The sequence below is a fragment of the Arvicanthis niloticus genome, chromosome 14 (assembly GCF_011762505.2).
Source record: "Arvicanthis niloticus isolate mArvNil1 chromosome 14, mArvNil1.pat.X, whole genome shotgun sequence".
Taxonomy (NCBI): Eukaryota; Metazoa; Chordata; class Mammalia; order Rodentia; family Muridae; genus Arvicanthis; species Arvicanthis niloticus.
In genome coordinates, this window is record NC_047671.1 from 73,243,859 (window position 1) to 73,270,294 (window position 26,436).

General features: G+C 44.4%; 1 protein-coding gene across 4 annotated transcripts in view; it reads left to right on the forward strand.

Annotated features, from left to right (window-relative positions):
- The window catches only part of Ankrd29 (ankyrin repeat domain 29), a 56,494-nt gene that overhangs the window by 23,844 nt on the left and 6,214 nt on the right, over positions 1-26,436 (forward strand). For 3 of the 4 annotated variants that reach the window (XM_034518719.2, XM_076912979.1, XM_076912978.1), the window contains 6 exons: positions 2,698-2,796; positions 6,132-6,230; positions 10,132-10,230; positions 19,127-19,225; positions 23,259-23,354; positions 24,454-24,552. In XM_034518719.2, the coding sequence (XP_034374610.1) occupies positions 2,698-2,796; positions 6,132-6,230; positions 10,132-10,230; positions 19,127-19,225; positions 23,259-23,354; positions 24,454-24,552 (591 nt within the window). The remainder of the gene's footprint in view (positions 1-2,697; positions 2,797-6,131; positions 6,231-10,131; positions 10,231-19,126; positions 19,226-23,258; positions 23,355-24,453; positions 24,553-26,436) is intronic. The other variant, XM_034518720.2, reaches the window with a different exon arrangement.

A 26,436-nucleotide genomic window follows, 5' to 3' on the forward strand; every position in this document is an offset into this window, starting at 1 on the left:
TAAATCTGCTAAGGTTTTAGCTCTCCCCAGTCCCATGTGTTCCTGCCTTAGAATTTAGAACTATCAGTACAGTTCACAGGACTTCCCTTAGCCCCTCATGCCAGAGTCAGAATCTAATACCCATAGGTTCCAGGTGAGCTGTGGAAAGAAGGATTTCTCACAGTGCCTGGAGAAGTGTCTTGGTTTCAATCAACGCTCAGACTGTGGAAGTCATGGGCTGCCTTCCTTCTCCTCTTCCTCCTCTTCCTCCTCTTCCTCTTCCTCTTCCTCTTCCTCCTCCTCCTCCTCCTCCTCCTCCTCTTCTTTTTGCAATCCCTCACACAGTGCATCACTATGGCATTCACTCCCTCTCGTCCCCTCCCTGCTGTGACCCCCTCTTCCCAGCTAGCTCCCATAGTAAGCATCTTCATACAAACGATAGACACTTCCCACTGCTGAGCCAGGATGACTAAGTTCATGTGACTCTATGATTTGGGCACCCGGCTTTGAATGGGCTTATAAAAGTCACTTTGAAGGAAAACATGCTGTCTTAGTTAGGGTTTTATTGCTGTGAACAGACACCATGACCAAGGCAACTCTTATAAGGACAACATTTAATTGGGGCTGGCTTACAGGTCTAGAAGTTCAGACCATTATCATCAAGGCAGGAGCGTGGCTGCGCCCAGGCAGGCATGGTGTAGGAGGAGCTGAGAGTTCTGCATCTTGTTTCAAAGGCAAACTGGAGAAGGCTGGCTTCCAGGGAGCTAGGATGAGGATCTTAAAGCCCATGTGACACACTTCCAACAAGGCCACATCTCCAAATAGTGCCACTCCCTGGGCCAAGCATACATGCTTAAAAATACTATGTTTTGGATGGCTGTAAACGTGACTTTAAACTGTTACTGGTTAATATGTCCGGTTTTGAGAAATATTTTATACCCACTTCTGCTCTGACCTCCAGTTAGATCATTTATAGGAGAATTATTTAGATTCCTTTTTTTTTCTTTTTTCTTTTTTTTTTTTTTTTCTCCTCATTAGTTGCTTTCTACTCTGGAGACTACATTCTGGAACCACAGTTCTCCACCAGAATCCTTCCATGTTTTGATTTAGGACTTTCCCAAACGCCATACCAAGTGTATTTGTTGCCTGTGCCCATTACAACAGAACACCATGAACTGAACAGCTTAAAACAACAGGAATTCATTATCTTGTAGATCTGGAAGCCAGAAATCTATATTTAGAGTGTAGGCCAGGCCTTATTCCCCCTCCAGGCATATCTGACCAGGCCTCCAGGCCATGTGCACCCCAGGATAGCCACTCCCGAGCACAGATTGTAGATGATAGTGTTGAATTACAATATCAAGGGTGGACATGCCTGCTGAGCCCACCAGGTGGCTGTCATTCTCTGCTGCCTCCAGAGCTGATGCTACCCCATTCCTTGGGTTGTGATCACTGCGTCTGTGGTCTCTTTACCTCTCCTGTCAAATTTCCCCCTTCATCAGTCTTCACTGAATTATTTTACTTTAGTAAATATACATGAAGCTCACTGTCTTAACCATTTTCATCTTAACCATTTTAAAATATGTAGTTAGGGTGACATACATACAGTCACAGTGCTGTGCCACCACTGGGGCAGCTGTCCTGCTCAGGGACTCTTCTCAAGAGTCCACACCTACTATACATTAACTCTCTCTTCCTCCCTCCCCAGCTGCTAACAACCATCTCTGTACTTTCTGTAGCCATGAGTTTGAGTTCTTCGGACACCATTATAGAATCTAACAGTGTTTGTCCTTGTGGAACAGGTTTCTTTCATGTAGCAAGTCTTTTGGTTCCATCCATTTACATTTTATACCACCGTAGTATCTGTCTTACTTTTAAAGCTAAATAATTAAAATAATCTGCCATTGTAGACAATGCCTTGTTACTCCTTCATTTATCCACAGGAGGACGTTTCCACCATGTTTTTTTTGTTTGTTTGTTTGTTTGGTTGGTTTGGTTTGGTTTGGTTTGGTTGTTTTGTTTTGTTTTGTTTTGTTTCAGCTTGGTTTGAGTTTTTGAGATAAGGTACATACTAGTGTAGCCAAGGCTAGCCTTCAACTTTCAATTCTGCTGCCTCAGCCTCCTGCCTGCACCACCTGGCACAGTTCACAGAGTTGAGCAAGAAGTTCTGGTTGTTGTTGTTGTTGTTGTTGCACTTGAAAGGACACTTATCATTGTTGGGGTAAGCCAGAATGAGTTCCTTCTCTCCAGATCGTTAACCTCGCCTTCACCATATAAGGAAATAGCATGTCCTGGAGTCCGGATGTAGTCTGACCCTTTGGGGGAGGACCACCCACTCTAATTCAAGAATAACGTCTCGTGTTATTTCTCTTATCAAGAGATAGCAATGGGGGCTGGAGATGCAGCTCAGTGGAAAGGGCATTGACTGCTCTTCCAGAGGTCCCAGGTTAATTCCCAGCAGCCACATGGCAGCTCACAAGTCTGTCACTCCAGTTTCAGAGGATCCCGTGTACTATTCTGGCTTTCATGAGCACTGCACACATGTGGTACACCGACATATGTGCAGAGAAAACACCACACATACAAAAATAAAATTTTTAAAAAGAAAGAAAATTACAGCAAATCAAATGTGGCCCCCTTGGAGCTAGGAAGTGTCAATTTTATTTGAAAATTAATTTTGCAAAATGTCTCCTTAAAGCAATCCCCCCTCTCTCTCAGTCAGGTACAACTGCCCTGTTCTTCGCTGCCCAGCAAGGCCACAATGATGTTGTGAGATTTCTCTTTGGATTCGGAGCATCCACTGAATGTCGGACTAAAGTAAGAGAACCTTGGTCTTGAATTCACGTCTAGTTGGAGACCTTCAAGGTCCTGGGTTCACACCCTGTTGGAGACCTCCAACAATAAAGCAGTTCATTTTCACCTTATCTGTAACACAGACATGTGCTTCCCCTTTCTACCCGGGTGTCCATCTAACAGTCCCTATTTCTGTGTTCTACCTCTGTACTCATTCCACTACAGTGATAGGAGTTACCAGAGGGATGACCTGGTCCTAGCGAGCCTGTGCTCTGTGATGGTGTCTGGCAGGTGGCCTGCACTCATAGGCTATCCTGTCAGAAAGACAGAGTCGAGCAGCTCTGGGCAGGGACTATGGTTCTTCCTTAAAGGGGTCTTCATTCTCACTTTTCATATTCAGATAAGAAAGCATAGTGCAAAAGGATGAATGTTGTGTTCACATTTTTTTTCATGCTTTATAGCAGGAAATTTTGAGCTGATATAAAGTTCCCACTGGATCTTTCTCCTAATGAAATATTGTCAAATGGTCCAGATGTCATATAGAGTGCTGTCTTTTCTAAAACCCATTAGTAAATTTGTGTGCATACCTTGAAACATACTGAATATAATATAATATAACATAATATAGTGTAGCATAGCATAATCTAACATAACATAAGACACATAGGTATACTAATTATCTCTTTTTAAGATTCTTGTCATTTTAAGCTCATATTAGGTCTACTTGTAATATGCATTCCTGAATTTTATTCCATGAACTTTAGCCCATGTTGAAAATCTTAGATTTTCTTCATTGATTATATAGAATAAGTAGATACAAAGAAAGTTCCCACTGGATCTTTCTCCTAATGAAATATTGTCAAATGGTCCAGATGTCATATAGAGTGCTGTCTTTTCTAAAACCCATTAGTAAATTTGTGTGCATACCTTGAAACATACTGAATATAATATAATATAACATAATATAGTGTAGCATAGCATAATCTAACATAACATAAGACACATAGGTATACTAATTATCTCTTTTTCATTATAAAACTGAAATAACAAGGGCCTGATTGCTCAGTTGGGTATAATACTTGCTGCATTAGCATGAGGACTGGAGTTGACATCCTCACCACTCCTGTAGAAGCTGGGAACTGTGGCATGCATCCATAATTTTGCCCTGAGGGTGAGGGGCAAGAGAGACATGAGGGTGAAGGCAGCCATTGCAGTCCAAGTGATAGACTCCTGGTTCAGTAACAAACCTTGTCTCAAAAACTAAGATGAAACAACAATTGAGCAAGATGTCCTGGTATGGCCCTCTGGCCTCCATATGACTCTGTGCACAAGCTGTGAAGATCCACACAACCACACGCACATGTACACACACACACACACACACACACACACATACACACACAATGTATATTGCAACTAAAGTAGCAAGTGCACTGAACCTAAGTCTCAGCACCTTACAACTAAATCAGAAGGATCATACACGGCCACGTGGCACTCAGTCATCTCCTTGCTTAAGTTCCAGCTGGATCAAAGCCTTTAGGCAGGAGCCATTTGTGCTCCCAGCTCCGCAGAACACAGAGTCCAGGATGAATAAGTCTGGGGCTCCAGGAGGTCAACTGCAGGGCTCCTAAGAGCTTTCCACGGGAAGAAGGGACTGTCAGGAGGTTGTGAGTTTTGATATGAACCTGTCATCAAAACAAACGTGGCTTTAATAATTACTTTCTTGTTATTAAGTGTGTGAAATGTGTAGCCTGAAAATGTTTTTAATAAAATAAATTGGTCCTTCTGTCATGGCCAATGTATTCTACTATTCTCTTACCTCCTCAGTAGAGAGAGCAGAGAGTTGGCAGGACAGAGTCTCAAGAGCAATACTGACTGCTGCTGTGGAGCAGTATCTTGATGTCCCCTGTCTTGCCACCAGCCTCAGCCTCTCCTCCGTTCCCCACCCTTCTAGGCTGGCTCAGCCTTCTTCCTTACCATACTGTCCCTCCCTCCCTCCCTCCCTCCCTCCCTCCCTCCCTCCCTCCCTCCCTCCCTCCTTCCCTCCCTCCCTCCGTGTGCCTTCTCTAGCTCCTGCCATACACTCAATGTCACTTTGACTATGAACACAGACCTCTGTAGCAGAGATTACAGGTAAGGCTACCTGCCACTTGCCTGTTTTCCAGGCCTCATCTATACCTTCTGAACCAGACTCTCTGAAGGTAGAACTTGCTTTGAATAAAAAAAAAAAAAATCAAAATAACACAAACAACAAAAAACCCTAAGCCCAAATTTAGACACTACACTATTATATTCATGATTAATATTTTCAGTTAAGTCACACATTGTTGAATTTTTCACAATTAGCTTAAATCTCCACATCACAGTTCACAGCACCAAACATCAAGCACACTTCCAGGTGGGAAAAGGTACTTACCACTAGTCCTACCCGTAGTGCCGGGAAGCCTTCATGGCTCGGTGAGTCAGTAGTCAGTGTGCTTGGCATAAATGCTTGTTCTGATTTCAGCTGCAAAGATAAAAGTGGGGTTGACAGAACAAACGAATGCCCCATTCCACATTAGAGCATGATTACTTTACAGCGCTCTGCTTAGTCTTAGGGCCCGTGCTTTAAGAGATCTAGACAAACTGGCACACATTCAAAGGAAGACCCTAAGCCAGTGAGACATCATCGTCTGCTCTTTAAACAGAGGCACATCTTGTCCCATGAAAACGGTGGCTGTAGATGGGTAAGCATCTTAACTCAGTGGCTTATAACCAACTAGCTCCAAAGGACAAGCCAATGTCTGTCAAAGGGGCCTCTGGTCGGAAGCCGTGCTTCTGACACAGAGCTGACAATACTTGGAAGTGTGCTGCACTTCACATACTGAGAGGTGAACGGATGTTGTCTCCTTTGGTGCAGGCAGGTTTGCAGTGATAATAACTAGCGAGATGGCTGCGCTATGTCCCTGCCAGGTTATCCAAGTGTACAGCATGCTCATGTCCTCAAGATGATCATAAAGAAAAGGCGAATGCAGGGGAGATGCCGCCATCACTAAGAGCACTCGCTGCTCTTCAGAGGGCCGGGGTCAGCAGCCTCCATGCTGGGTGCCTCACAGCCTCTGGAACTGTGGGAATCCAACACTCTCTTCTGACCTCTGTGGGTGCCCCATGCACACTTGCCATACACTCACAGAGAGACAAAGACATACACATACAAACAAGAAATAATGTAAGTCCTTAAAAACTAAAACAAGGTAAACGACAGAAGGAAAGTGAGTTTATCATTTCTGGGACGATTCTTTCCCAATTCTATGTGAAAAATGTTCTTGATAAAATACAAGACTTGCCATATCTAATGTATGTGTCCTTGCTGTCCATAGGATGGGGGCACTGCCCTGTTGGCTGCTAGTCAGTATGGACACGTGCCAGTGGTGGAGACCCTGCTGAAACACGGAGCCAACATCCATGACCAACTTTATGTGAGTGTTTCAAGAGGGCCTGAACTTATCCCTTGACCACAGCTAACATTTGATCTAAATTCCAGTGTTAGAAACCATGACTTAAACCTAGTTTTAGTGCACTAAAAAAAAAGTGCTCATCTTTTTTTGAAGATGTATTTTTATTATTTTAATTATGTGTATGGAGGTGTGTACGTGACTGCAAGTGCCAGAGGTGTCAGATCTGGCGTTACAGGCAGCTGTAAGCCACCTTATGTGGGTGCTGAGAATGGAACTCAGGTCCTCAGGAAGAGCAATATGTGCTCTTAATCACTGAGCCATCTCCCCGGCCCTACACAGTAGGATTTTTTATTGGAGACATCAATAAAAAATCAGCTGACTGGATGAGCTCTCCTTGTCATAGAAACCATGTATTTCCTCACCTCTGTTCTCCCTTTTAAATCTGTTGTACATCTGCAAACATCCCACAAATACTGCCCCAGAGTCACTCACACCATGGCAAGCCATGTGGTCCAGCCTATGCCATGTGGTCCAGCCTATGCACTACATCTTCCTGTTGTAAAGATCGTAGTGCGGAGTGGTATCAAGAGGGGAAATCAAATTAGTCAAGAGAACTGAGAGGTGGAAACTGTGGAGCAGTGTTCTCAGGTAGGACTGGGAAGGGCTCGCTGCCACTGTGAGTCTGTTTGCAGCTAATTGGCAATTAGTACATAGCCCAGGGGCCCTTTTAATTGTCACTGAAAATTTATAGGCTTTGCAACAAGTGTTATTATCCTGGTCTTGTACGAAAAATAAAATATGGGAGGTGGGGTGACTTGACAGTCTCAGGACAGGTGGGGAGAGAGTCCTGCTTCCAATTGTCCAGGAACTGTATTAGAGGCCATTCCTCAAGTACACCCTTATGACAACAGCAGCTGGGTTTTCATAGCCACCTGATGGGCTGTGTAGGTGTGCTGGTCTCCATTTGAATGGCCTTTCAGAGCTTACCTTGTTAACTCTGCCGAATCTCAGGCCTCTTTGAAGTCCATAGCAACTAGCCTTACCCTCTGGCACTTCCAAGATTGTAAGGCTTTGAACCTGCAGTAAGACGGCTGAGATCCTTGATAATGCTCTAAGTTATATAATATATATTAAAGCGCCTCTCAGCCTAGCTGCCCATTAGACGCACCTGTGGAGCTTTTCAAACCTGCCAGTTCCCAGACAGCCCCTCAGAGCAGCAGAGCCGGTCTCTGTGGTCACAGCTGCAGCATGAGCTCTGAGAAACACAGGCAGGGCTGAGGGGTGGCTCAGGTAAGATGTTTGCTGTGCAGATTTGAGAACCTGAGCTTGGATCCCCAGCGCCCACTCACAAAGCTGGGATCTGTAGTGTGCACTTGTAATCCCAGCACTGGGAAGGTGGAGGGGACAGGAGGAGTCTGGGGCTTGCTGGCCAGCCCATCTAGCCAAATTAGCAGTGAGACCCTATCTGCCAAAATAAGGTAAAGAACAATTGAGGATGACGCCTGTTGACGTCTTGCCTATACACTTGAGTATCCACACATGTGCACACACATGAACACATGCATATACCACACACAGAGAAAAGGAGAAACAAAGGCATGTCTAAAGCGCTGGTTGTCTCTTGGTTGATCTTTGTAAGTAAAGAATAGCTGAGAGTCTGGATTATGTATGGGTGAGTGGGCCCAGAGAATCTGGAAATAGAAAGTTAATGTTTATTTTCACAGCACGACCCAGTTAGGAGTGTGAATCAAGGGTGTATGTAAAGTTTGCAATCACTAGATAGTATCCTTCCAGAATGCTCTCAGAAATATAGACTTCAGCAGAGCCCCCAGTCACAGTAAATCCCTCTCTATTAATTGGTGAATTAAGAAAATGTCATGTGCTGTAAATTCCTTTTTACTTTTAGTAAAATGGTCTAAATATTTCTATTAAAAACAATTGACCTGGTGTACACTTTTGATCCCTGTACTAGGGAAAGCAGAGACAGGTGAACCTCTGTGAGTCTATCTAGTGAGTTCCAGGCCAGGCAGGACTGCAGAGTAGAGACCCTGTATCAGAAAATAAAATAAAATAAAATAAAATAAAATAAAATAAAATAAAATAAAATAGGATAGGCAAACTAAAAGTTGTAATTTGCAGTGAGAAACTCAATGTCTAGTCTGTTCCAGAAAAGTCTACAGGGTTAGCCGCAGCTAAGACTATGGAAAACTTTCTGTGCTGATACATTAAGAAGCAGATAAACTTTGTAACCACAATCAAACATCTGCCTAAAGGTGTGTTCAGGCTGGTTTGTTTTAAGGATTGTTTTGAGTATAATCTGGTAGTTTAGCAGACACCCAATAGAAATCCAGCCCCCTCCAGGTAACACACCTGCTGGACTTGCACAGAAAGTGTTTGGGATTTCAGCTTGCCACTGGTGTTCTCAGCACAAGGTGTGTTAAGTAGCTAAGGTTAACTCCTCAGGGGCGTGTCCAGCTTGTCTACTACAGGGCAGAAACAATGGAGCTTGCTGTCCATGCTCTTACTCCGAGGTGAGCCACTGGACAAATTCAACCTGAATTTGCTGAATAATCTTGTTGAAATAAGAAAAACATGTTTCTGAGAAAGATGAAAAATGAAGCCCCCACCTCCAACATAGAGACTGGTGCCCTGGCCTTAAGCTCGGTGTAGTTTGCCCTTTGTGTTTACGGTGTCACAGCATCTGCTGGGCTGGCAGGGAGCGGCAAGGAAAGAGCCTTTCAAACACAGTTTTTCTCTTCACCACTGAACCACCAAACCCGTTACAACATAGAGAAAGTGCATGTTGAGGGAACGTGGGTGAAGGAGAAAGAAAGATGCCAAGGAAACAAGACTGACTCCTAATTCATAATGTCACAGAGAGTGGAGTCTGGGGAGATGGTTCAGTTACTAAAGTACTCACTTCCTGACAGGAAGACCTGAAGTTGATACCCAGAACTCATGTTAAAAATAAATAATTAATTTTTAAAAATCTGGGCCTTGCCAGAGAGATGAAGCTATAGCTCAGCAGTTAAAATCGTGTGTTACTTTTTAAGCCTTTCAAGCGAAGAACCCAAGTCCTGTTCCAAGCACCGACATGATAGCTCAGAACCACCTGTAACTTGAGTTCTAAGGGATCTGGTGCCTGCTTCTGGTCTCTGAAGGTAACCAGGCATGCATGTCATGCACACATATATGTACAGATAAAACATTCATACATATACAATAAAATAAATCTTTAAAAAAGTTTTTTTTGTTGTTGGTTTTTTTTTTTTTTTTTTTTTGGGTTTTTTTTTTTTTTTGTTTTTTTTTTTTTTGGTTTTTTGAGACAGGGTTTCTCTGTGTAGTCCTAGCTGTCCTGGAACTCACTCTGTAGACCAGGCTGGCCTCGAACTCAGAAATCCACCTGTCTTTGCCTCCCAAGTGCTGGGATTAAAGGCGTGCACCACCACCGCCTGGCTAAAAAAAATTTTTTAAATCTGGGTGTGATGACTTATGTATACAGTCAGCCCCTGGGATACAAAGACAGGCACATCTCTCAGGATTCATGGCCTTGGTGAGTGACCCCAGGCCAGTGAGAGACCTTATAGCACAAAGTAGACAGAACCTTCCTGAGGAACTACACAACACTGGAGGTTGTTCTCTGGTTTCTCTCTCTCTCTCTCTCTCTCTCTCTCTCTCTCTCTCTCTCTCTCTCTCTGTGTGTGTATGAGAGAGAGAGATGTACTCACCTGCGCGCGCGCGCACACACACACACACACACACACACACACACACACTTCTGTATAATTTATTTACCTAATAGCTATTACTTAGAAAAAGAGTAGAAACAGAAAAGAGAATGCAAATGAGAAACGTAAGTCATGAACCTTTACTTTTCTTCTGAAATCAACATGAAAGCTGAATCTAAACCCCTGTATCTCAGGACGGAGCCACTGCCCTTTTCCTGGCTGCCCAAGGTGGTTACTTGGATGTCATCAGACTACTACTGTCTTCAGGAGCAAAAGTCAACCAGCCAAGGCAGGTAATGTCCTTTGGAGCAGGAGGTTGGGAGTGGCAGGGGTCTAAAGCAGCACAGGCCTGGCACAGCCATCACCATGGATAGTCTTCAACCCTGCCTCTGTGATGAGAAGTTATCTGTGATTAAGATGTCTCCTAGTCTGTGCTTTGAGGTCAGCTGGGTGTCTCTGAACTCAAACTGACATCATGAGTCAGTACTTTGAAAAACCTAAGTGTTTGATGTCTGAGGTCAAGTACACACTCTGCCACCTCTTTTTCAAATAATTTATGACTGTGCTGAAATAAAGAGTGTTGGCTGGCCTGGGGCATCTGGGGCATAGGTAAACAGAGGCAAGTCCTACCTGGTCTCTCTCCTGATATGCTGCCGTAGCTCCGTCTAGCTTTTTCCAGCAGCCCAAGAGGAGCCCTGGGAATGAGGAAACTGTGAGTGGGTTCTGTGCTCACAGGTTCATCGCTCACAGGAATACTGGCACTGAGACTTCATTTACCAATCTGACATCTGGCATCTGCTAATGTCTGGCAATTCAATTAGCTGATACTTAAAGCTCAGTTGTGCAACACTGAGGGCGTTTTATATATTGCGTATGTAAGGTAGCATAGCTCGCTATTCTGTAGGAGCTGTCTGTGCTCTAATTAATTCATTGCATTTGAGGTTAAGAAAACATTGCTATGAAGGTTGTTGTTGTTGTCTTTTAGAAAAGTCAAACTGATTTCCTAAGCAGTAATACCCCAAGGCAGGTTTCTGTTTTAACGGATCTGGCATAGGGAGCCTGGGTATTTAAATAATATACATCTACGTGGACCCTCAGGATGGTCTGTGTTCCTGGCCACAGGCTTCTTGAGTCCTCATTAGCCTAAGTGCATAAGGAATGAGGATGGAGTCTGGGTACAGTAGGTTTGCTGTCAACAATCTAGACTTCTATCCGGGTGCTACCAGTGGCTGTGGTTTGGTTGTTGGGGATTGGTTTCGTCTTTGAGATAGGGTCTCACTCAGTCGCCCAGGCTGTCTCACACTCATGTGCTGGGATTGTAAGCATGCACCATCATACCTGCTTAGTTCTGTGCAGTTTTAAATTGGATTAAATGTATTATTTGCATGTGCTACAGAGTATGTGTGGAAACCCGAGGACGACCTTTGGTGGTCTGGATAGAGGAGGTTGCACTTCAAGGATGAAGAGGTGGCTGTCAGTAAAGCAAGCATGACATATACTGAGCAACTACACCCATAGGCAACTTTTGGCTTACACACACGCACACACACACACACACCTATATACAAGAACACATACACACACAAAGAAAGAGAAAAACAATTGCACATCAGGCCTACCAAGGCTGTCATTTGGAAGTCGGAGTTTAATATTTTGTTAACCCAGGCTGGAGGGATGGCTCAGAAGTTAAAAGCACTGACTGCTCTTCCAGAGGTCCTGAGTTCAATTCCCAGCAACCACATGGTGGCTCATAACCATCTTTAATGAAATCTAGTGCCCTCTTCTGGTCTTTGGGCATACATATAGGAGACTGCTGTATATATAATAAATAAATACATCTAAAAAAATATCTTTTTAACCCTTCTTATTTTGATTCAGAAACTTCATTCTGTCATAACAAATGAAAGGAGTTGGTGGCTTTGAGTGGCATGGATTTGATTTGAGGTCCTTATAACCACAGGTTTCCTGTGAACTTGGAAGCCAGAGACTATTATGACTGTCGGGTTTCTTTCATTACACCTTTGCAAAATAATTTGTCACTTTAACCAGTCTGTTTGTAAAATATATTTTATTATTCTCATTCCCACAGTCATGTTTGCTTAAAAACAATCCCCAAGTTGATATGAATTGATATTTCAAAGACCACATGGGTGCGTGTGCACTTGGGCATGAATTGAGTCACCTGTTGTCATTGAAACCAGGAAGTTATTAAGTAAGGCAGCAAGGCAGCAGTAACCACAACACACCAGCTGTTTGCATTCCTCAAGAGTGAGGTTCACCTGGCTGGCCAGTGGGTAACCTGGCCCATGAGGACAAGGACCCACCCTGTGGTTAAAAAACAAGGGACACACCCTTCCAAAGACCTGAACTGTGAGAGTCCAGGTCTGAAGAGATTGTTATTCAGGGAAACTGTTTTATAAAACAGGAATTACTTGAGGTGAGGAAGCAACAGAAAGTGTCCTCTTTGTTGTGAGCACGCACCCTGTGGCAGTCCCATCAGTGCCTGCCAGGAGCCTATGGCTCTCAGGTTAGGGACTCACTTATCTAGGTCAGTCACTCCATGTTCTGTACCTCTGAAGGTAGAACTTCTGCTGACTTCAGTCTAAGAAAACAGATATCATAAACATGACAAAAGTCACAGAAGCATGGCTGACCTGGTTACCAGTTACTCAGAGGTTTAAGAAAAGTGTGATTTAAAGTCCTCATTAAAATGGCTTACACGGGTAGAACATTACAGGCAGGGTGTCTGGAGCGGGTATCTTGTTCTGAAATCCCCACTAACTCATTAAGACTTTATCAGAAAATTCTTGAATTTATGAAGCAAGGACAAGGGTGTATGCCTGATTTTCCATTTCTTAATATTTTTACACAAATTTGATGTGTGTTTGTGTGTGGGAGTGTGTGGATGAGTGTGTGGGGGGTGTAGGTATGTACAGGTGTAATCCAGAGGTCAATCAGGTGTCCTTAGGAGCCACCCACCTTCTGTTTTGAGACAGAGTCTCTCCCTGGAACCTAGAACTTTCCATTAGACTGTCTGGTCAGTGAGTCACAGGGATCCCCTCCTTTTCCTCCCCAGCTCTAGGGTTAGAATCACATGCCACCACACCCAGCTTTTATGTGATGCTGAAAACCAAACTCAGGTTATCATACTTGTCCACATACGTGCACACTTGCACACATTCTCATTCTGACCTCTATGGGTACCTATGTTTGCACACACACAGACACACCACATAGCACACAACATACAGAACACACACAACACACATACATAATACACAATACAACCCACACATCACACACATAAACAATACATACCACACACACTACATAACACACACCACACATACTACACACCACACAACCGTTCTGCAGAGTCCTTCCACTAACAGCTGTGACAAGAGGCTCAGGAGGTAGCTGAGAACCCTCCTAGGACACTTGATGTGCTGTCCGGGAGTCAGCACTGTAGAAGGAATGGCTTCTCCTTGTAACTTTCCCTCCTGAGAGCTAAGCAGACTTTCTAGTGCTTTGTGCTGAGCAAGTGTGACCACAGTCAGGACAGTGTGCAGCCTGACTTGTGTGCTTGAGATGTCCCCTCCTACTCGATAGGTCAAGAGTTGCCAGGATCACACAAGTCCATGGTCACTTGGGAAACTCGTTTGTTTCTTCCTCCACACGTCCTTCTCAAGGAGAACTTGACAGGAGCCAAACTTCTTCATCAGTGGTGAAGACGTCTCCTTAGCCCATTGATCTCATACCCACACACTTGACACACTTCTCCCCACTCAGCTCACCCACATCACTAAAGCAGTATTTCTAGCGTGGCCAAGCCTGGCCTTGTTTCCCAGCATTAGGCTGGCACAGTTTCACTTGTCTCTACCTAGGCCTTCTATTTTGCCTGTCAGTATTTCTACATCATTTGACAGGAAGACCGGCTAATGAGTGTACTCGCTAATGCAGTGGTTCTCAACCTGTGGGTCACAACCCCTTTGGGGAGAGATCAAACGACCCTTTCACAGGGGACACCCAAGACCATTGGATAACAGATTTTATATTACAATTCATAACTAACAAAATTACAGTTATAAAGTAGCAATGAAAGTAATTTCTGGTTGGGGAGGAGATCTCCAGAACATGAGAAACTGTATTAGGGTCTCAGGATTAGGAAGGTCGAGAGCCACTGTCCCAACAGAAGCCTTCGACTGCACATAGAATTGCTGGAACCCAGAGAGTGAATATTAATTTGGATCCCTAGCTTGGGGGCACATGTGACATGGGAGAGACAAGAGCTTCTAGACTGGTATAAGATTCCAAGCGTGGACACTGGAGCAGAGCCCATAAGAACACTGGCGGAGGGTACTGGCCATCTTCATCCCTCTACACACGGTGGGCACTTGGAAAAGCCTGTTGACTACCAGAAAATACACTGTGACTTGGGCAGAGGGTACTGGCCATCTTCATCCCTCTATACACGGTGGGCACTTGGAAAAGCCTGTTGACTACCAGAAAATACACTGTGACTTGGGCAAAGCACCAGGGAGGTTGGAAGCCTGTGCCCCCAAATGGTCTGCGATTGGAAACTAGAAGGGAGATGGTGAGTGGTATGGAGCCAGCTCAGGTCTTCAGACAGAGGAGCTGAAGTCGCAGGGCTATGCACAGTTAGGGAGCGAGACATTCTAGTTTTTGATGACCGAGGTTTCCTTTCCATGGACCTCAGCTGTTTTTTCATCTGTAAACTCAAGATAGTTATGGTGACATCCCTCTAGAATCACTATGAAAATGATATAAAATATTCCCAGTAAAATTGTTACCGCAGAGGCTGTGGGCTGGACTAACATTGGTGGCAAAGTTGCCTTGTTACTGTAGATACTGTGTCTTGAACTGGCTACCCCTCCAATAACAGAATTGGTCCCAGAATCTAGGAGACCTAAAACCTACAGATGAAAACAGTCATGCCTAAGGACTGAATGCCATAGAAGCAGGGGGCATATAGCATTTTGTTTATGTGTGAGTGGGTTGCTGTCTTTTTCTAAGCAGGTTTTAGAAGCCTAGATAAGTCTCTATAGATTATGTTATATTTATGTTATAGATTAGTCTCTAACATGAATGGTGTATATACCCTTCTAATGTAGTAGATATATCCCAAAAACAGCAACAGATTTGGTAGGAAATACAAAAGTTACCCTATTAGCTATCTGATTGGCACTTGAGCTTGTTCTGTAATTATCAGCCAGTGTTGAGCACCTTCAGGTACAGGCAACACGTCACTATTTATTGTGTTGATGGTCTTATCCAGCCCTCGCACTTCCTGCTCTTTCCTTGACCTCCATCCCCATGTGTCCGTCATCTGTTTGTCCTCTTCTGCCTGATCTATGGCATAAATCTAAGTCATCTTTCACTGGGTGTGGTCACGCTGCTGAATGTGAGCTACTGCCTCTGACTCTTCTTTCCTTTCTCTTCTTTAAGTGGTTCGGAGTGCAGGAGCGATGGTGCAATCAGTAAGTGCCTGCCGCACCAGCATGGACCCCCAGACCAATCAAGTGGAGCCAATCACTGTGAAGTGAAAGTTATGCCCTCCACAGCGTGCTCTCTGTGTCTCTGTCTCTCTCCGTGTGTGTGTGTGTGTGTGTGTGTGTGTGTGTGTGTGTGTGTGTGTGTGTCTGTACTCTTCACTTCAGAACTCCATGCTGAGGGCAGAGAGGCAGATTTCTGGAACTCATGACCAGCCAGCCCAGACAAACAAACAAGTTTAGCTAGCGATGCTGGCTCTCAAACTGCAGAGAGTCATGAAGGAAGGCACCTGACATCATCCGCCATATGCACATGCACACACACACAGAGGGGGGGGGGGGGATCTGTGGAGGGCATAACTTTCACTTCACAGTAATTTGTTCCACTTAAAACATTTTAAAACAATTTTTGGAGGGTCTGGAAGTAGTCAAAAGTATTTAAATATCTTTTTTGCTCATTCCAATTCACTCTAAAATCCCAGAAAAGAGAAACACATTGACTTGTAGTCTATCTTTTTTATTATAAAAAGGAAGGCACTGGGTGTGGTGATATGATACATGCCTTTAATGCCCGAACTCAACAGCAAGTGGACCTCTGTGAGTTCAGGGCAGCCTGATTTACATAGCAAGTTCCAGGACAGCCAAAGAGAGGACTCTCTTAGTCACCTAGGTAGTAAATAGTTGAACTTGACAGGATGATCTGACACATACTCTCCAGGTTCCAATGTCAAATCTGGAGAAGTGATCATTAGTAATGAAATACACAGGAGACCCCGCATGTCCTTAACCAGTCAGTCGGATCTGGCTACTCACTATCCAGTTGCTGTACAGGGTCTCCAGGAAACTTGGTAAATGAAATCCAGAGGAAGAGCTTGTGGAATTGGAAGTCCAGGACAAGGGTTTGTGTTTTTCATGGTGAACAGCACTCAGCTCCAGTAGCATATTCTAAGCATCTGTGTGATCTACGTGTTCACTACCTTTGCATGTGATTTCCCATGGGTAGTGTCTCTGCAAGGTCACGTGTTTGCAGAAGATACTGAGGCTGATAGGCAGTCTCACAAACAAGAAGTGCTGACTGAGTTTTTGTTGTTGTTCTTTGCAACTAAGATGATAGATCTGAGTGTTGCCATGACTGTTATAAATTGAAAGTGGTAATAATTGTTCTCAGTGTGAAGGTCTCAGCACTTTTCCACAGGTAGTTTTACTAAAAACAACCTTTGCCAAGCACTCACAAGGCAGTCCATTTCCCTTCCCTGGCTGCCCTCTGGTGGAGACATCCACTAAAGGACAAACTAGACCCAGAGCATGCAGGAACAAGCATATGGTCTCTCAGCACCAGATCACCTTAAATAAACATGGTAGGTCTGGAGCTCAGATCTTTTCTGTTGTCTCTTGGGATCCTGCCTACACCCATGTGCCAAGGCACACTCAGTCTGTGTGCCACACCACACCTGTCCACGACACCGCAAATGCATGTTTGTCCCGCTGACAAAATCCTAGTCTTCCTTCAAGACCCAGCTGAGCTATGGCCCCATCTATGAGCTTGACAGAAACCCCAAGGCAGTAAGAGGGTGCCTTCTCTTAGGCCGTGTGCACCCTTCTCATTCACTATCATGTGCAGTTGTACAGAAATCTCAACCTCCTCTCTTCCTCTAGACTTTCCTTTGAAAACAGAGACTTCTTTTAATATTCTGCTGAGACATAGAAGAAGCTTCATAATTCATTGTTGGTTGGTTAAATGGATGAATACTTGAATCCTCAGTTGGGAGAATCAAATGAAAACTGTGGGTGTTCTTTTATAAATAATAAGCATTTTTTTTAGTTTGTACTTTTAATTTGTGCTTTTAATACAAATTTGTGGGGAGCCGACAGAAGGCGGCTATTATCCTTGCAGCCATCTTGATCCATATACCCTGACAAGAGATTTGATTACATCAGCCTACAACAGCTGAGCACACTCTGATAACATCTTGCTTTAGATACCCAGGATCTTCCCTTGGGTGTATGAGATTAAAGGTGTGTGACTTAAGGGTGTGACTTAGAGATCAGATTTAGAGACAAGGCCTAAGGGCATGACTTAAAAGGCATGTCTTAAAGACATGGCTTAGAAGTGAGACATATAAAAGGCAAGAGGCAGACAGAAGAGTTCAGTACAACTTAGAGAACAATTTAGAGTACAACTTGGAACTAGGAATTAGGTTAGAGAGTACAACTTGGAGTACAACTTGGAGTAGGAATTAGGCATTGAGGAAGAAGACACTTGGACTAGAGAACTGGGAAGAAGAATTATAATTAGGTATTAGGCACTTGGAACTTGGAGGCACTAGGGACTAGGAACTAGGCACTAGGGACTAGGAACTCAAGACTTGGGACTTGGACTAGGAAGAGAGACTGAAGAATAAACAGGATTGAATCACACTCTGTCTGGTCTCCATTCTTTACATCTGTCCACACTCTCTCTCTTGCTGAACCCCGACCCAGCGGTTTGGGGCAATGCAGGCTCTAACAACTTAGCCCCCAAAGCTTTTGGCAGTGTGGGTTCAAACATTGATAGAGCAGCCTGAGACATTTTGGCCCCCAAACGTGGGGCAGCTCGGGCCGCAACACAAATTGTAACTTGTTAATGATAACATCCATCCTCAAGAGGAGATCCAGAAGACAGAGAGCTGTGTAAAGGAAGTGTGAAGCAGGCTTGGCATCTTTACCCTCTGTTCTTTGTTTGAGATCCTCCTTCCTCATCTCTTCCAAGACATAGACACCAACATTCTCTTTACCTCAGATCCCCCTGGTCTTTCAATTTGTCTTTTTTAACTACCTAGCTCAAAAGTCCCCCCTGTAATGCTTTGCCAGAGTGGCAATCTACAGTGATGTGCTCCTACATCTGCTGATTTGCTTGGATTGAAATTCCACACTGCAGCAGATGTGAATTAGAGTCTGCCATTGTATCACCTTGCTCTTTAGCCGTGATTCCCATGAGTAGATAGGTAATCCAGACTCTCGGGACATATTACCATGATGACTTCAGTTTTTCCAGTTCTGGATCCTGCACCCGCATCCTGCTCATAGATCAGGCTACCAGTCAGGTATGAGGAAGGGGCACCTTCCTGAATCTGTGTGACCTCTCTGGTCCTCAAGTGCACTGGTTCCTGGAGATTCCCTATGAACCCACCATATGGGGATGTGTCTCAGTTAACAGAGTGCTTACTTACATGCTTACTTACTTGGGTTCAGTATAGCAGTATACCCTGGCACAAGCTGACAGGATTAAGGGCAGGTGCTTGAGGGATGATGCACAGGGATTTGCGTATACGTATACGTGGTATGGTGGCACTAGTATAATCCCAGCACTCCCTAGGGAGAGGCAGGAGATGAGAGGATCCTGGTCATCCTCCGGTATATAGTGAGTTTGCATCCAATCTAAAATACTCGAGATTCTGTCTCTAAAGAGAAACAGAAAAAGACCTTTTGTATAAGACAAGTTTGGCATGAATGGTTTGAGGTCCCCCAGGCACTGCAAACATGCCAGTTTGCATGTTCACTGCCCCGCCTCTTCTCTACTTCTTTTGGGTGTGCAGATCAGCCTGAGAGTGGATCTTTTGGACTCAGAGATCTGGTGGTCCTGCGAAAGTGGATGAGTGACTGGAACCCCTGGTGCACTGACCACCTCCTTTTCCCACAGGATGGAACCGCGCCACTGTGGATTGCGTCCCAGATGGGCCACAGCGAGGTGGTGCGGGTGATGCTGCTGCGGGGAGCTGACCGTGACTCTGCTCGCAACGTGAGTACACAGCGCCCCCCACCAACCCCCACCTGCAGACTGGTCTTCCAACCCTGCTCTTTAACAGGAAAACAAAGTTCAACTGAGCAGAAAGTTTGCAGATGTGATTGGATTCTCCCTCCTTCATCTGACACGATTTCTGGAGGAGCTGGGGACGGGACGGTTTCCTTGACTTAGGGCATGTAAGGAACATGCAGGATCTGTGAAGTGGGTTCAAGCAGAGCCCACTGCTGCACCCCGCTGCTCTCTCTGCTGCAAATCCCTGTGCATCATCCCTCAAGCACCTGCCCTTAATCCTGTCAGCTTGTGCCAGGCTGCAGGCCCAGAGAAGGTATGATAAATGTAGAGAGATTCAACAGTCACTAGGTTATGAGGCTGATGGCTCCTTGTATCTGACGTCGGTCCTTGCACCTTTACATAGTTACCTATCAAGCCTAAGCTCAGAATCAGGTAACATGAAGGCACTGTTCCTGCTCCCCACCTACCCCTTCTTCTGTTGTCTTCCTGTCACCTCTGAAATCACAAAAGAAAACTCCCCCATCACACCCTTCTCCTCCTTCCCATTCCAGAGGCCCTCTCCTGACTGACTGAAGACAGCTCAGAAGCTGGCCTCCCAGCACCGCCATTGATATGTTAAAGCAAGCAAGAAATTGATGATTTGGAAAGTCTCTTTTTTTGAGCCAAAAATGATCACTAAAGATGTTTTTTTAAATTTATCTATGCATTTTTTCATTTTTATTGGTTATTTTACTCATTTACATTTCAAATGTTATCCCACCTTCCCAGTTTTCCCTCCACAAGGCCCCTATCCCCAGCTCCCTCCGCCTACCTCTATGAGGGTGCTCCCCCACCCGCCCACCCACCCACTCCTGCCTCAGCCTCCTAGCCTTCCTTTATCCTGGGTCATCAAGCCTCCACTGGACCAAGAGGCTCCCCTCCCAGTGATGGCATCCTCTGCTACAAATGCAGCTGAAACCATGTGTACCCCCTGTGTACTCTTTGGTTGGTGGTTTAATCCCTGGGAGCTTTGGGGGTGGGGGTCTGATTGGTTGATATTGTTGTTCTTCCTATGAGGTTGCAAACCCCTTCAGCTCCTACAGTCCTTGCCCTAACTCCTCCATTGGGGTCCCCATGCTCAGTCCAATGTTTGGCTGTGCACATCCACATCTGTTATTGGTCAGGCTCTGGCAGAGCCTCTCAGGAGACAGCTGTATCCAGTTCTGTCAGCAAGCACTTCTTGGCATCAACAATAGAGTCTGGGTTTGGTGTCTGCATGTGGGATGGATCCCCAGGTGGGGCCGTCTCTGGATGGTCTTTCCTTCAGTCTCTGCTCCACTCTTTGTCCCTGTATTTCCTTTAGACAGGAGCAATTCTTGTTTAAAATTTTGGAGATGATGGGTGGCCCCATCCCTCAACCCAGGGGGTGGGGGGGAATGCCTAACCTCTGGATATGGTCTTGACAGGTTCTCCCTCCCCTTTGTGGAGTATTTCAGCTAATGTCATCCCCGTGGGGTCCTGAGAGGCTCTTGCTTTCCTGGCATCTGGGACTTCCTGGTTGCTACACCTAGCTCCCCATGCTCCATTGCTACACACCTCTGTTCAATTTCCTGACCCTCTGTACATCTCCCCCATCTCCTCCTATGCCTGATTCTTTCCCTCTTTTCCCCTCCCCCTTTTCTCTTCCTCCCAAGTCCCTCCCTCCCTCCATTTCCCTTGATTATTTTGTTCCCCCTTCTAAGTAGGACTGAAGCATCTTCCTTCCTTTTGAGCTTCATGTAGTCCGTGAGTTATATCATGGGTATTCCACACCCTTTGCCTAATATCCATTTATCAGTGAGTACATACCATGTGTGTTCTTTTGTGACTGAGTTACCTCACTCAGGATGATATTTTCTAGATCTATCCACTTGCCTGTGAATTTCATGAAGTCATTGTTTTTAATAGCTGAGGAGTATTCTGTTGTGTAAATGTACCACATTTTCTGTATTCATTCCTCTATTGAGGGACATCTGGGTTGTTTCCAGCTTCTGGCTATTATAAATATGGCTGCTATGAATATAGTGGAATATGTAATTGCATGTTGGAACATCTCCTGGGTATATGCCCAGGAGTGGTATAGGTGGGTCCTCAGGTAGTACTATATCCAATTTTCTTAGGAACTGCCAGACTGATTGTAGTAAAGTTTCTTTTATGAATGTGGGTGCCCTAGCATTTGGAGCATAGATGTTCAGAATTGAGAGTTCATCTAGATTTTTTTTTCCTTTGATGAATATGAAGTCTCTTTACTTATCTTTTTTGATAACTTTTTGTTGAAAGTCGATTTTATTCAATATTAGAATGGCTATTCCAGCTTGTTTCTTGGGACTATTTACTTGGAAAATTGTTTTCCAGCCTTTGACTCTGAGGTAGAGTCTGACTTTGTCCCTGAGGTGTGTTTCCTGTATGCAGCAAAATGCTGGGTCCTGTTTATATATCCAGTCTCTTAGTCTATGTCTTTTAATTGGGGACTTGAGTCCATTGATGTTAAGAAATATTAAGGAACAGTGATTGTTGCTTTCTGTTATTTTTATTGTTAGAGGTGGAATTATGTTGTGTGGCTATCTCCTTTCAGGTTTGTTGAAAGAAGATTACTTTCTTGCATTTTTCTAGGGTGTAGTTTCCCTCCTTGTGTTGGAGTTTTCCCTCTATTATCCTTTGTAGGACTGGATTTGTGGAAAGATATTGTGTAAATTTGGTTTTGTCTTAGAATATCTTGGTTTCTCCATCTATGGTAATGGAGAGTTTTGCTGGGTATAGTAGCCTGGGCTGGCATTTGTGTTCTCTTAGGGTCTGTATGACATCTGTCCAGGATCTTCTATCTTTCATAGTCTCTGGTGAGAAGTCTGGTGTAATTCTGATAGGTCTGCCTTTATATGTTACTTGACCTTTTTCCCTTACTGCCTTTTATAGTCTTTCTTTGTTTTGGTGTTTTGACTGTTATGTGATGGGAGGAATTTCTTTTCTGGTCCAATCTATTTGGAGTTCTGTAGGCTTCTTGTATGTTTACGGGCATCTCTTTTTTTAAATTAGGGAAGTTTTCTTCTATAATTTTGTTGAAGATATTTATTGGCCCTTTAAGTTGGGAATCTTCACTCTCATCTATACCTATTATCCTTAGGTTTGGTCTTCTCATTGTGTCCTGGATTTCCTGGATGTTTTGTGTTAAGAACTTTTTGCTTTTTGCATTTTCTTTGACCGTTGTGTCAATGTTTTCTATGGTATCTTCTGCACATGAGATTCTCTCTTCTATCTCTTGTATTCTGTTGGTGATGCTTGTGTCTATGACTCCTGATCTCTTTCCTAGGTTTTCTATCTCCAGGGTAGTCTCCTTTTGTAATTTCTTTTTTGTTTCTGTTTCCATTTTTAGATCCTGAATGGTTTTGTTCAATTTCTTCTTGTTTGGTTATGTTCTCTTATAATTCTTTAAGGGATTTTTGTGTTTCCTTTTTAAGGGCTTCTACCTGTTAACCTGTGTTCTCCTCAAATTCTTTGAGAGTGTTATTTATGTCCTTCTTAAAGTCCTCTATCATCATCATGAGAGCTGGGCTCTCAGGTATGTCAGCACTCCTGGAAAACCAGCTCTCTCCCAGTGGGACCTGGGTATGGAGAGCTGTGGCACAGGGTCAGCTCTGGGTGCAGATGGAAACCCAAAGGATCCTGTCCCAGGCTGGATATCTATGTATTTTTTAAAAGAATAATCAAATTTTAGCCTATTCTTCCTGGGTTACCACCACCAAATACAGGCAAATAAACACGCATGGCAGGTGAAGTCAAGACTGGATACAGTTCTAAGGCTGTAACAATAGCATAAATCAATAAAGACAGTTAAGCAATCTCCACTGAGTTATGAGCAGCAGAGAAGGCCCCTGGGGTCAATCAATAGCCTTAAATATGGTCCTGAAATCACCCTGTCCCTAACACAGTGTTCTCAGGGCCCTAGATTGAGACACACTGATGTGTGTTAACAATAGTCCCTGTGTCCCCTCTGCTTCAGGACGGTACGACAGCATTGCTGAAAGCGGCCAACAAAGGGTATAACGACGTCATAGAGGAGCTGCTCAAATTCTCTCCCACTCTTGGTATTTTGAAGGTAAGACCTAAAAAAGAAGTTATGTCATTCTGTCAAAAAGAGAGACAGGCTAGAGGAGAAATACTGGAGACTGAAGGAGAACTGGGTATCCGTCAGGTGGGGATCCGTAGGTCCAGGTGGAATGGGGAGATGGTAACTAAAACAGTCTCCTAGGAAAAAATAGTATAATTGCCACTAAAGACAGGAAAGTACACTATTGATATCACTTGGAAGATTTGTGAAATTAAAGGAGGACACCCTTGTCTTCATTATCTTCAAGAAAGACTCACTCTGCTTGGTTAATTTAAGTATAAAATTAGCCACAAACATCTGGGAGCCTCAGAAAATGTGTATCTGGAGACTGGAAATGCTTTGTTAAGTTTGAGTCATGTTGGATGGAAGTATTTCTATGTTGCCGTGTATACAGCACAGTCAACAACTGCCCCACCCCCATGAGTCACCAGGCGCATTGGGCTTTGCGAGCCTGCAGTTCCCGTAACAGCGTAACAGCGGCTCAGTTCTGCCATCTTAGGGTATCCAGAGAAACTGACAATAAACAAATATGACTGCCACTCATAGTTATAATTTATGGGTGAATACTGATGATATTTTATATTCAGGTGTGTGCAATATAAAATGTGCAAAATATTCTTCACTTTCAGGACATAGGAGAAAAGAGGCAATGGGCTAGGTTTAACCCACAGGCTATTGATTTGAAATATTTACAGTCCTGCTTTGTTAAATAGACTGTGGCATAGCTGTGCCCTTGGGATACATCAGGACAAACAAACCCTTTCCCTGCAATGACTCCACAAATGTAGTATGTTCACGCTGGAAACATCCCACCTGTCCTTCAGATTTTTAGACTCTTGTTCTTGCTAACATCCAATGAAGAATTGTTGGGCTCACTGTCAGCCCCCATTTCTAATGAGCTACCTTCAGCTGTGTGCCTGAAGACACTGTGGTAATTAGTACTGGTGTGACTTTAGAAAGTACAGGGAAGACACCAGGGAGTAAGACTGTGTTGCTCTTGTCACTCACATGGTATAGGATGAAAACCAGGAAAAGCCGCTGAGGGCTGTGGGCTCAACTCTTGACACCCACTCTCATTTTCTCTCAGAATGGGACCTCGGCTCTCCACGCGGCAGTGCTCAGCGGGAATGTTAAAACAGTTGCCCTGCTCCTGGAAGCAGGGGCAGATCCAGCCTTGAGAAACAAGGTACTCACTCAATCTGTCCTTTAACTACATGGGCCTCTGTGTAAAGAGTCCACCACCTCCTTATAAGGCAAGGCAAGCATCTCAAAGGCTCCTGCCTCGATTTTCATAGTTACACACAGTAAGGGCATGCCGGGTTGCAGCTACGAGTTTTTCCTAGACTTGGGAAATTGTGCAAAGAACCCTATATCATCCATGACTTTATCTAACAATTTACTCAAAAAAAAATGTGCAAACATTGGGGGTGGGAATGTAACTCAGTTGGCAGAGGATCCCCCTATAGGACATAAACCAGTAGTGGTATGTGGGGAAGAAATCTCGTGGGCGGGGGGTAGGCATCAGGGTCCCGGGCGGGCTTCCCACATCGCCAGCGGAGGATCCCACATTCATACAGCTGCCTCGGGCTGGCGGCTGCATTGGCAAGGTTCCAGGGTTCCAAAAGCTGGGAATCAGGCGGAGAGACCATGCAACACGAGACAGGTGTCCGGTTTTCCAAAGCTTTATTGTTCATGACATGGTAAATGGATGCAGGTGGTACGCGCTTCCCCCGCCAAAGGCCAGGGGACTCTCATTTTATAGGGAAGGAAAAAGGGGAGGGAATAGCTTAATTAGCTACACCCCTGGCCTTTTGATAATTCATTAATATTTAAATCTCTGGAGGTAGAGACTTGTTAATCACGCCCTCTACCTGTGTCCTACGTGACTGAAGGTAACAGGTTAAATGGAGTTACCTCGTCCAAGGCCCAACAGTGGTAGTTCATGGTTTTAAGGCCAGTACTCAGGAGCTGGAGGCAAGGGATCAGAAGCTTACAATGGTGTAGCTTCCTGGTAGGAAGAAGGAGGTGGTCATTAAAGGCAGTAAGTATGTGCTCTAGAAATGTCAGTGTCCTGGAAGCCTATTGTCTTCCCTGTGAGTTAAATGTTTATAATCTTGAGAATGACTACTCTATGCTTAGAGACTTGGTCAGGAAAATGTGTTATCAGTAGGACCACATGTCACTGCTACAACACCAATCCATGTTTTTATTATTAAATTCTTAGAGTTGAGCCAAATTTCGAAGTCAAAGAGGTTTCCATGACAGTAGAAAGATTTGTCGTTGTATGCCCTCTTACTTGAAGTCTGCTGAAGCTGTCTTGGGTGCAGACTGGAAGTAAAGAGAAACCCATTCTGACTGCTGTTGCTGTGATAAAAATTAGCCCGACAAAAGGCAGTATAGGGAAGAGAGGGTTTATTTAAACTCAGATTCCAGGTTACAGTTTATCATAGCTCAGAAGTCAAGACAGCAGGACTTTAAAACATCTAGTGACATCACACCCACAGTCAAGAACACAGAACAATGAGTGCATTCATATGTCATGTTCAGATCCTCTTACTCAGTCCAGGTCCCAAGCCCAGGGAATGCAACCACCCACTGTGGCATGGGTCTTCCCACCACAGTTAATCCAATTAAAGAGATGCCTGTGACAGGCATGCCCATAGTCCATCATGATTTAGCAATCTGTCACTGAAACTCTCTTTATAGGTGATTCTAGGTTTGTAAGGTTTACAATTGGAACTGACCATGGAGGCTAAAAAGGTGACTGGGTTGTTAAGAGCACTTGCTGCACAACAGTCAGAACCTGAGTTCTGGTCTCAAAACCTGTGTAACAAGCTTGTCATGTGCTGCGTTTGCCTGTAACCCCAGCACTGAGGGAGTTGGGGGCAGAAGGATTGCTGGGGTTTGCTGGCTGCTAGCTTAAATTCAGTCTCAGAGAGAGGCTCTGCCTTAAAGGGGTAAAGCAAACCTCCTCTGATCTCCATGCACATTCTAGTGCATGCAACAGCACATACAACACACACTTGTGTACACACATGAAACCCATTAAGAAGGGCCACAGTAATAATAT